At 38.8% G+C, this 11,357-nt stretch overlaps 1 protein-coding gene across 1 annotated transcript; it reads left to right on the top strand.

Moving 5' to 3' along the window:
* The first annotated feature begins 233 nt into the window (after positions 1-233).
* Positions 234-3,167, top strand: LOC141922143 (growth-regulated alpha protein-like). The gene is made up of 5 exons (XM_074821277.1): positions 234-245; positions 1,747-1,804; positions 2,116-2,242; positions 2,395-2,478; positions 3,143-3,167. The coding sequence occupies exons 1-5, from the start codon at positions 234-236 to the stop codon at positions 3,165-3,167; spliced, it is 306 nt and encodes a 101-aa protein (XP_074677378.1).
* The last annotated feature ends 8,190 nt before the right edge of the window (positions 3,168-11,357 follow it).

Here is an 11,357-nt window from a genome sequence, read left to right as displayed (position 1 = left end):
TCAGCAGTCCCATGTGGGTCTGAAGACACAGCAGAGTTTGTTTTCAGTTCACCATAGGAAGGCACAGAGAGCAGTCATGGATAGCAAGACTGTAATCTCCCTCCTCATTCTCTCTTTTATGGGCAACTTTCCTGGTAAGAAAATTCAATTTATTTTCCTTTGTATTACAACTCTTCTACAATATGGTTTAGCTAAACAGAATGTTTTCAAGATGTGCAAACTTCTATACTCACATGGTCTTTCAGGTGAGGTAGCAGGTCAAGAAAAACATATTCATAGACTGTCAGAGTGGGCCTATTTCTTGTCTCCTATTATTATTCTGCTAGTGGAAATTCACTGACATTGGTGAACTTGTACCTTAAATATTCTGAGAAAAAGGAGACTACAGCCAGGGCCTCAGAAGTGATAGCTTGCAGTAACTGTGTGGCATATTGCATCGCTATCACTTTTCATGCTGCTTTTATGATAACAGGGCCTAAGATGAAAGCTTGGAATATCCGACTTAGTTTGAATCAATATTTCTAATCAACAGCCATCTGTTGAGAGCTCTTTCCTGTGAAGCATGAGGGTAAAAAAAAAAAACAAACTCTGCTGGGAAAGTCCAAAAAGTATTTTGTGGGCAGAAAGTATGCCAAGGGGTCTGGAATGCTTCCAAGCCTGAGCACCACGTAGATGCTTGGTCATACTGCATCCTGGCTTCATGTTGGGATGACACATATCTCCAGGCTGGACAACTGGCTACCAGGACACCTGTATCATTACACACGCCTGCAGTGAAGCTCTGGCACAGCCTTTGGGAATCTCATTTTCTTCCCTTGAGTCTGCAGATGGGATGTTGCTGCTCTGCTGGGATGCTCTGTGCTTCCCAATGCTTGACTTTCGAGTGCATTTGTTTCTGCTTTCTGCCAGGTAGGTAGGGAGGTGTCGGTCAGCCAAGAGAAGCACCAGCAGATTCAGCTGCGTGCAAGATAAGTGAAGAAGGGACGTAGGTGGATGATCATATCAAGGTACAAGAACTAGCACAGGGTGAGGTAAAGGGGTTTGCTGTTTGGTCTTAAGGGATGTCAAGACTACCCACAGTAAGAGAGGACTGATGAACTGACTGGGATTTCGGCTCCTGCAGCCCTATTCCTCTCAGTAAGAGTGTTTGTGTGCCCCACATCCATTTATCTGAAGCTTGTCTTTGCTTCTTGTTGATACTGCCCTCAAAGTACTGAATCTCCTCTTTCAAATATATTCCACAGTTCAACTGTCAGGAATTTCAAGCTGAAGAGGCAGCTTGCCTTAGTGAGAAAAAATGGACAAATGTGAGAGTTGTGATTGTGCATTTTTTACCTGTGATACCTGACTTGAAATCAGGAAGATATTCCTGTGTCTGCAGTGGGTGGAGTGGGGAAAGCCCTGGGCTTCATGGTTGGTGTTCTTGAATAACTTCCATCACCTTGCTGGTGCTCCGTGCTCAATTCTTAAAGCTGGGATAACATTTGTTTTTTGCTTCACTAGGGCAACATGGGTCTGGAAGGACTGTCAGGCAATAGCAAATCCAGTCCATGGACTTGAGTGCTGTACAATGTGTGGCATAATTTAATCAAACTCTATTCCAAAGCTGGTTGGGTTTCTTGTTCCTAGCCCTCACCCGGAGTTGCTTCCTCAGAGGCCCCCACACCTTTCCTAGCATCTTGATTAAGCTTCTAAGCTGAATGTTTTCGTGGCTTTTTCACACCGGGTACCAATGTAAAATTTTAGCTCAAACAAGTTTCACCTCCAGGCTGTATTCACGAGGAGCAGCTGTCTGCCTCCTCAGGTAGGTTTTTCTTCCTCTCATAAGATAGAAGCCACACACTTCCAGTAGCCTTTCATTGCACTTGATGTCATGCGATGCCAAAATAACTGTAATAGTAATGGGAATTTATAAATTGTTACCTGTACAAAGTCTGCAGATCTCAAACACCCTGTTCGTGCTCAGTGAAGGTACTACCTTAAACCCATGAATAGCAATCCATTTATACCTTGAGGCATGAACTTGTTATCCCTTCTGCTTTCTCTAATTAATCTTTTCATTATTAGATTGGTTCAGTTGCAGACATTATAAGCTTCCCTTTCCTTTCCTCACAGAGATGATGCTGGCAGCGGAACTGCGGTGCCACTGCATCCAGACTGTCAGAGGATTAATGTTGCCAAAGCACCTGGCCAACGTAGAAATCATTCCTAAGGGCCCACACTGCAATGCTGTGGAAATCATGTAAGTAAAGTCAGCAGGCAAGAGAAATTATGACTTACAAATGCTGAAAGGTTGGCAGCCCTTAAACTTATAATCCTCAGCCTTGTCTGCATACTCCTCTGACCTCCTTAGGTGTCAATATTAACTGAAGTGAAATGTTCATTCCATTGCAGAGCAACACTAAAGAACAGCCAGCAAATCTGTTTAGATCCTCAGGCCAAATGGGTGAAGATGATAATCAACAGGATTCTGAACAGGTAACTACCAGATCACCTAGTAACTGGAATTATTCCATGAAAGGGCATATTTTCTCCAGTATAAACATCAACGTGTGTGCAATCTTCAGCGCTCTTTCTCTGAGACCCATTTGAGAAGTGCAGGGCTAGGAATACAGGACAACTAGATTTAGCTGATCTTTTGACAAGGCAGAAACAAGGCTTACCTGACATATCTCAGTGATTTGAAACAAACAAACTGTTAGGTGTCATATTTTTCAAACAAGTATATGGATCCAGGGTTCTTCAGGGTTGTGTTCAGCTCCACATTGCCAAGGGTAATGTTTGGGCTTTCTGGAGAATAGTCTTAGAAGCAATACATAAGTGATGTTTAGCACTGCCCTGCGCCAGTGGGTCTGCCTGAGAGACAAGATGATCATTAGGACAAGCTTCCCTTGGGTCTGTGGGTGGATGCATCTCCTCAGAGATAAATTGCACAAAATAGCTATCCAGGCAAACTTATTCTAGAATAGCGACTTCCCCCTAGTGCAAATTAAACAAACATTCAACTAAAAAGAAAACATAAAAGAAAATAATTCTTTTATTTTCCACTAAATGTGAATCTGTTTTTGTCTAGTTTTGATGTTTGTAAATTAATCTCACTGTTTTGTGCCTGCTGTAATTCATTACAATATCTGTATTACAGTTCAGCCAAGAAACGGCATCAGTAAAGGAAACAGAGGCATCTCTGCAAGCAAGAGAAAGCTGCATAGAAATGCCATTAGCCTTTAAGTGTCTCCAGGGTCAGAGTATTCATAATTCCACTCTAGCTTTTTCTAACCTCACTGCTCTCCGTGCACAGACAGTTCAGCTGCAAAAGGAAACTGCTGGGCTCAATAGCCTGTCACAACACTAGCAGACTCTCATATTTTATGGCAGAATTTTACATGGTGCTTGACTGCAGAAGCATTTAAAGCAATACCCTAACCAAACCCTAGCCTCACATTGGTCAGCTGGAAACACCTGCACAGGTTTAGCAACACCAAGGATTTGGCATTCACTGAGCTGGTAGTTATACCAAATCATCTCTAAGCTTCATTCTGAAGGACCATAAAGTATAGTTTTGTCTAGTTTAAGAGGGCTGTGGTTTTCAAAGTAAAGAAGTATTAGCCAGAGGATATTCTTACTGAAAGAAAAAAAAAATAAAAAGGAAAAGGAAAAAAGGAATTTCTTGATATGAATAAAAACTTTGCTTAGAGGCAATATGGTCAATGAAGTGAAGCAAATGCTGTTGGATTTCAGTGTTTAAAAACTGGTGGTTTGGTCTTATGCATATTAAATGTACATCTAACCCTAAAACAGCAGAGTCGTTCTGGTTTTGTCACCAAGCTATCAATGTCACAAGTACTTTTCCATAAAAATGGCTTAAGAAGCCATGAATTCAACTTTCCATAAATGAAATGTGAAGAAAATGTATGTGAAATATCTTTAATGTTTTCAAACATGCTCAGTTTTGCCACCTGCAAACCATTGTTAAGGTTTATTCAAAGTGCACCATGGGCTGAAAAGTAAATAAAAATTCACAGTAAATACAACAAGACTGTAGGTAATATTCTGAATTGCTACCTCTGTTTTTACAAAGGTGAAATGAACGAGATTTTAAATTTATTTTCAGTAATGACAGTTTTGCTAAAATACATTTTCCTTTTCCCTTTAAATAACATATTTGAATGCTGTCTTGTTTTCAAAATTAAAAGCGCCTGTTTCCCATCTGAATACAGGTACATTTTTGGTTCATGATATCATCATTGAATACTAACACTGTAGGTCTCCAAACACATTTGAGAGATGATGTCTCAGCTGTGTAGCATGAGAGGCTATTTAAAGACTACCTGACTACCTAATAATTGAAAGAACAAACCAGATGAAATCAAACCAAACCAGATTTGCCATTAAGACCTTACACTTACAGATAACTGAAAAAGTATTTACTGCAAGAAGAATTTTCTTCCAAATATATTGAAAAAGATGCCAATCTAGTCAATTAATTAGGAAAAAACCTGTTGATATTTTTATCAATTTTTGGATTAAAAGAATATTTATCTTAGTTTTAACTGAAATAAGGTAGATGTTTTGATCAGTTTACTTTGCTAACAGCACACTCATACCGAGTTGGTATTGGGAGCACATATGCACATTACAGTAGGAGCTGATAATGAAAAATGTTCAATAAACGCAGTTTTGCTCTCTATGCTAAACCCTGAACTGCTATCTCGGATTCAAATTTTTGTCTCTGAAGACAGTGACTGCACAGACACAGAGGCTTAATACAATATAAATATGATGCAGAGAAACAGCAACTCAATCTCCTTCCAAGCTTCTAGGAAACAAAAATGCACCCGCTAGCCAAATGTTACTGCCCCTCTCTGGGGCACCATCTTAAAAAGATTTAATGTTCCTGCCTTCACATCTGCCATTGCAAAAATTCTTGCAGAAACATTACTCTTCAAATACTTAAAAAGTTCTAACTTCCAATCTACCTTTGCCCAGAATTAATTCAACACTCTCAATGTTTTCCCATGCAGTACCTCTGCATAAATAGGTCTTTCCTTCCTATATATGTCTCTGTGAAAATACCTACAATATTGTCTCTGTAAAAAGCACCTATAGTCCTTTTCAACAGCGTATACCCTTTATCTCTTTGCAGAATGTAATTACTTCAGTCTTCTTATCACCCTCATAGCTGTTCTCTTTGATTCCAGCTAATCGTTCTCAAACATAAATAATAATCTTTCAAGTAACATATTGATCTTGTCATGAAATGATGATACCTAATTTCAAAACCACAGATTGTTATGGTTGCTTGCATGGCAATTTAATTGCACTGTAGACAGTACAGACATAAGAGTAGATTTCAGCAGAGGCAGTAGTGATGGCCCTTTTATCATCAGGCAGTTATAGTATTAAAAATGAGAAAAGGCACAAGCTGAACCACCCTAATAGTTTTCAAGTATCAAAGTTTCCAAGGACATGGGAGGTGATCTGGCTGACTACGGGAGGAAGGGAAGGACACCTGTACAGTAGAACAAGATAAAATTCAGAGGAAAACTGTAACAAAGATAGAAAGAGTTATAGGATGATAAACAAGTAAGCGGAATAGGTCTTTTTACCATGGAAAAGAGATGACAGAGGGAACATGACAAAATTCTGTAATGTTGTAAATGGAATGCTTAAGGAGAACAAGGAATGATGGATCACTGATTCCAATCTAAAAGAAAAACTGGGCAAAAACTGACAGTAGCAAGTGGCAGGTTCAGCAAAAACTGAAGGAATGTGTTCTTCTCACAACAAATAGTTAAACTGTGGGATTCTTTGCTACACCTATTTGTGGATATTAAATGCTTCCAGGGGTTCAGGCAGTGAGGAGACAAATTAATGAGGGAAAATCCTAAGGCCTATTGAACACAAAGATGCTGCTTTTGGCTCAAGAAGTTCCTCAACTTCAAATTTCTGGCATCTGGAAAAATACAAAGGAAAAGTAATAGTGTAAAGTATCTTCATATGTTTTTCCTGTTCTTTCCCAATCATTTTTTATTGGTCACTAGGAGTGTCAAGATACTGTTCTAGATGAACCTGTAATGAGACGTAATGCAGCTGTTACGCTCTTTTGTCCTAAGGCCCTGAAATATCATGGCATTTCCAGGACACAAAATAAGGCCTCTGCTGGCTTGCGTTTTGTGAGCAGCTGAAGAAATCTCCCCTATACACCAAATGAAACAAAGGAGGCAATAAACCAGAGTGGCTTGTTTCACAAAGCATGCTGAGTCAATCTTTCGATCCTCATGCTGCTGATTTCATATCCTAGATTAACCACAGGAATAGCAATGTCAGCATGGAAAAAAAAAAAAAGGAGACTATAATTTCCACTGTGGAAGGATGATTTAGAAACTTCACAGCATGACAAGGAAGACTAACTGTAGTCTTGAAATATTAAACCATTTCTGCATATCAGAACCATGTTAGAACTGGTGCATAAATTCTACTTGAATTAAACATGTCCAGTAAACTACAGAAAACACACCCTTTCAGAAACTTCTTTCACTGATTTGTATTGGTTTTCTGTATTCCTGGAACCACCACCCAATTTAATATGATTTCTCTGGTTAACATGTGCATTTATCAGTGTTAATTTATCAGTGAATGAGGACTCAGCACTTGTTGGTCTGTTGCTTTGCCCTCTGTTCCTGGGAGGCAGTAAATAGGGCTTTTGCCTGGCAGTTATCTTGTGCTTGCAGTAGTAGTAGACAGGAGATACCTAATTAAAGTTCAGTCCCTTTAAACACAAAAAATTCAGACGTTAAAAGCATCACAGGTAGATTTCCCTCTCTTTCTAGTCAATTTTGAAGTGATTTGAAAATATAGTTTTGTCTCTGTGTGCAATGTTTTCACTGACATTTAAAGACATTCTTCTCCGTCTTGGGTGGGGAGGAAATAAAAATCTTTCCTAAGGACAAATCTTTTCAAGCAGAAAACAGTGGCTGGTGGTTTTCTGTTTTGTTTTGGTTGGTTTGTTTTTTTCAGAAACAGCAAGTAAGAATTTTCAAATCAAATAAAGAAAATTCTTCTTCACTGTGACTTCCTGAAGTGATCAATTGGCAACTGCAATAAAAAAAAGCTCATCATTAGGAATTCCACCATGGTATAGCAACACTATATTCAATCTTCCCTGAGAAGCTTTGCCCATCTTGACATGAGTATGTGCACAATTTTATCCTCTCATGAAGCATTTTCTTGATCCAGGGTCATAAAAAGCCAATGATAAATACGAAACAAATTGTCCTTGTTCAGACAGTCACCATCTCAGTGCATCTTTTCCATCTGCACATTCTGAGTAATGTTATAATGTTGTCACTGAGTTGAAACCACCAAAAAACAAGGCCAAGTTATGAGATAATAATGGTGCTGAGTAAACTGGTGTGATGAATGAAAGCAATTAGGCACAGCTCCTCGGACCCTTGCTAACACAGACACTATATGGTGCCAACATAAAAAAATAAATTGTACCACATTGCCAACAGGGCTATTTAGGAGCCTGAAATACAGCACCATTCATGTACTGCCACAATTTTTTACAGGAAGGTAGCCGCGGAGTCTGAATTCTGCACTTCTTGTCCCAGCACTCTTCTTCTTGCTCCTAATGCCAAGTTTATGTAAAACCAGCCACCACACGCTGTGGGAGCGTGCCAGTGAGTGCATAGCACCAGGGTGAGATCACATTCAGACCAGACCAGCTGAAATGTGCTTTGTAAAGCCATATACAGGATGCTGCATCATTGTTGTTGCAATCTGTGCCATCTTTAGATATCTTGAGGTTTTAATAAGGTGAACTGCTTTATGATTCTTTCCCAGTGAATTACAGGAGAAATTGCTCAATGGAAAACAGGAGTAAGTGGTCACTAGAAGACATCTGCATTCAAGAGGCTTAGTGTGGTCACTGCAAAGGTTGAAATTTATCTGAGAAGGAATCAGATCAGCATTCTGAAATGGATCCAGTTAATGAGAATAAAAGCACCAATAATTCTGCATTAAAAGCCCTTGTGTAAGTCTTTAGATCAAAACCCCAACAAAGTTAATTGTAGCCTTCTTACCTCCTTCCACAGGCTACACATGAGGCCTCTAATTCCAGGGTGCTCTACTTCCCAGCTACATGTTACTTCCCAGCTCAGATAATACAGGTTCCACAGAAAGAGCTGATATGAATAGTTTCTTAGAACAGCTTAAAAGGGGATTTAGGAGAAAAACTGATCCAAAGGGGAAAGCAACTGGACAAGTCCAGACTAAAAGGAAGAGGAAGAAGGATGAAGAAACAAAAAGGAAATCTGGAAAATAATGTAATCGTAAAGATTCCTTAGAGGGTGTGGAATCTTCCAGCTCCTGTCTGCACTGGCCTGACTCATTACAGCATTAGTTTTAGCATTCTAAATTATTACCCAATGTCATCATATGTCTGAAGGAAATGTGCCATTCTGATGCCAGATGTAGAAAACTATGTGGGAAATACTGATTCACTGCAAGGAAAATAGTATATTCATAAAAACTCACTTGTGAGGCTTGTGGCACACTAAATAAGAATAGCCTACTTTCAGTACTAAATTAAAATGGTGACTACACATAGAATTCTCCAATCATATGCAGAGTCAAAGTCAGAAAAGATATGTAAATTTATTTTTAGCCATTTTGATATTTCAAAACCAGCCCTTGGGGTTTGAAATGGCCACTTCTGTCCAGTGCTTCATTCTAAGCCTCAAAGGAGCAAATATCCATTGGTCAGCAAGACAAGATTTCTTGGTCATGATAATATCTTTATTAGGTTTATTCCTAATGATAATACCTTTATTAAACCAACTACTTTATGTGGGAGAAATAAGTATATGGACCAGAAAGTCCTCATCAGGCCACTTTTATATTTCCTTATATAGTGAAAATACCTAGGTTATTTAACTGCCTAGTAGAGTTTTGTACTTTTTTGATAGAAAGATCAGGATGCACTTCAGGAACAACACTCTCAAACCATTGCGTACTGCAGGCCATGTTTCACTCTGTCACATTAGTACAACAACGGAGTTCCACATAGATGTATGAGAGAAAAAAAGACTTCTCTTAATGTTAGAGCCTTCTTCAGTGAGGAACTGAGTCTCCGCTCTACAGGAGGTAATGACCTATTACCACCCCTGGCTTAGCGATGGGGAAACTGAAGTCATAAATATCCCAGAACTGTGACCAAGGTCTCCTCCCTTCTAAAGCCATACACTGTTGAAGAATTGTCCTCCCAGCTCTTTAAAACAGCAGATTACCACATTCAGGAATCCCTCCTACAGACACAAAAGTCTTCTCTTGTCAACAAAATATAACATCGTGGTAATACGATTAGAAAATTTTATAGGCAAACATGTGCTCTTCACCAATTCGTTCAGCCTAAATGGAAGAGAAAACTCTTCCATTGGATTTTTTCATACCGTCCAGCAGGGAGGAATGGTAAAAACAATTCTTATTGAGAAATACAATAAAGCACACAGCAAGATGTACATTTCTACCAAACGTCTGTTCTCATTTATTTTTATCCTTACTCTGACACACAAACTTTTCTAGCAGAAGGATTGCATCTGGGTTGCACTATAGCAAAGCCTTGCCATTTTTGTTTTGCACCAGAACTGTATCTTAGCACTCTTTTCCATACAAAATAGCAATGGACCTTTGCTGTTTGAACAATCTTTTCTACATTATCAGTCTGTTTTCAAACCCTGTGAAGAAAAGTTGGGCACTTAAAGGATGGGTGTCTGGTGCTAACGAGAAGGACTTCCCTAGAGTTCTTCAGTAGGTGTGCTATGGAAAAGATTGCAATTTCAAATTCCTTAAATCTCATGGAATTTTTCCCATGATCTGAATTATTTGCCTACTTTTCCAATGACTTTCTGTCCCTCCCCACCTGACATATTACATATCTGAGTCACAAGGTGTGAAAAGTTACACCAGCATCATTAGAAAATAGTCTGAAACTTCATATTTACACTGATATTAAACAGAAAAGTTCAACCCAGAAGTCACTCCACTGCAGACAATAGAATTATACTACAGGTAAATGTAGCCTGCAGATGCTTCTGCTTCATGACTGCCATATACCCAGTACTTGGCCTGTGGATGAACTCATTAGTATTTGCTATGAATAGCTTACTGAGCTATGGAAACTGCTACTTCTCTCTACTTCTGTGCAATAGCAATTTTACATTTCAGGGTTTTTCCAAAGACACACCCCATTTACTAGTCATCATCTCGGAACTATTAGCAACATTTTCCTTCCATGGCACATGAATAATAGTATATTGCGATGGTAGGAAGGCATTATATACCTTAAACTTACTACTGGGCAGCAACTGGGTAGCACATCATGATCAAGCTTGACCATCATGTGTCCTTAAATCCTACTTTTCCCATGGGAGTGCTCTTAGACAAGTTATTTTTGAAATGAAATTGTCCCCATGCTCATTCTGGAAGCTTTTTATGTACGGAAAGTTTTAGTCATATATTTTCAATATAGATGACTTGTTTTATCCGAAAGTACAAGTACCCCCTGCCACGCATTCCCCTGGTAATGCCATGGTTAGATGAAAAATGAGAAAGATTGAAATGAACAGTATCAGAGCTGACACATCTTAAAAACTTAGGAAAAAACCAACCTAGCGTGGAGATGGATCAGGGAATGAAGATTAAAAATAATTGTGATTTGAGATAAAAGGTTCCAAATATCCTCAAGCATCTCCTAGAGTAAATGCCATTTTCAGAAGTGATGTAAGAATGTAAATGTCTAAGTCAGACTGGAAGCCAGTAGAATCTACATGGCTAAGAGAGTTCATAGGTTATGAATTTAAGATACGAGTAGTATTTGGCAGTAAAACTTGGCCAAGGGCACTTGCTCTGAAATACAAATGACTTGTTCCAGTTCATTCTTACCACTCTGCAAGTAAGCAAAGGCCAGTGTTCACATCTATTGTAACACCAGTACAATTACTACTATTAGAGTTACACCATTCTAGTTTGGCTTCACATTTCCCTGTTCAGACAATCAAAGTGTCACTTTCAAAAAAGTAATGTTTTTGCAGCACTATTAGATGTGGACATTAAAGTTTTGCATTTTTTTGGAACTTAAGGGAGTTTACTAACTGCACTATGAAAATCATAGGTTGGCTCAGCATTTGAGAGTGCTGCTGTCTGAAGCTTTAGATAATCCTCTTGAAAAGTATCAATTCAAAGAGGGACAGATTCATTAAAACTCTACATAATGGCTAACAGCTTAGAAAATTAGTTATCATCTTCTGCCTGAGAACCTACAGGAAAACTAAAAACCTGTAAATATATTCTTAGAA

Source organism: Strix aluco, chromosome 4 (genome assembly GCF_031877795.1).
Source record: "Strix aluco isolate bStrAlu1 chromosome 4, bStrAlu1.hap1, whole genome shotgun sequence".
Lineage (NCBI taxonomy): Eukaryota > Metazoa > Chordata > Aves > Strigiformes > Strigidae > Strix > Strix aluco.
The sequence above is the reverse complement of the archived record's forward strand: the minus strand, read 5'-3'. Positions and strand labels throughout refer to the sequence as shown.

What these genes read in the sequence shown, in the direction of transcription:
- LOC141922143 (XM_074821277.1), top strand. An exon ending in GCAGCTGTCTGCCTCCTCAG is followed by an intron (nt 1,805 to 2,115) that starts GTAGGTTTTTCT and finishes CTTTCCTCACAG; the next exon opens with AGATGATGCTGGCAGCGGAA. An exon ending in TGCAATGCTGTGGAAATCAT is followed by an intron (nt 2,243 to 2,394) that starts GTAAGTAAAGTC and finishes ATTCCATTGCAG; the next exon opens with AGCAACACTAAAGAACAGCC.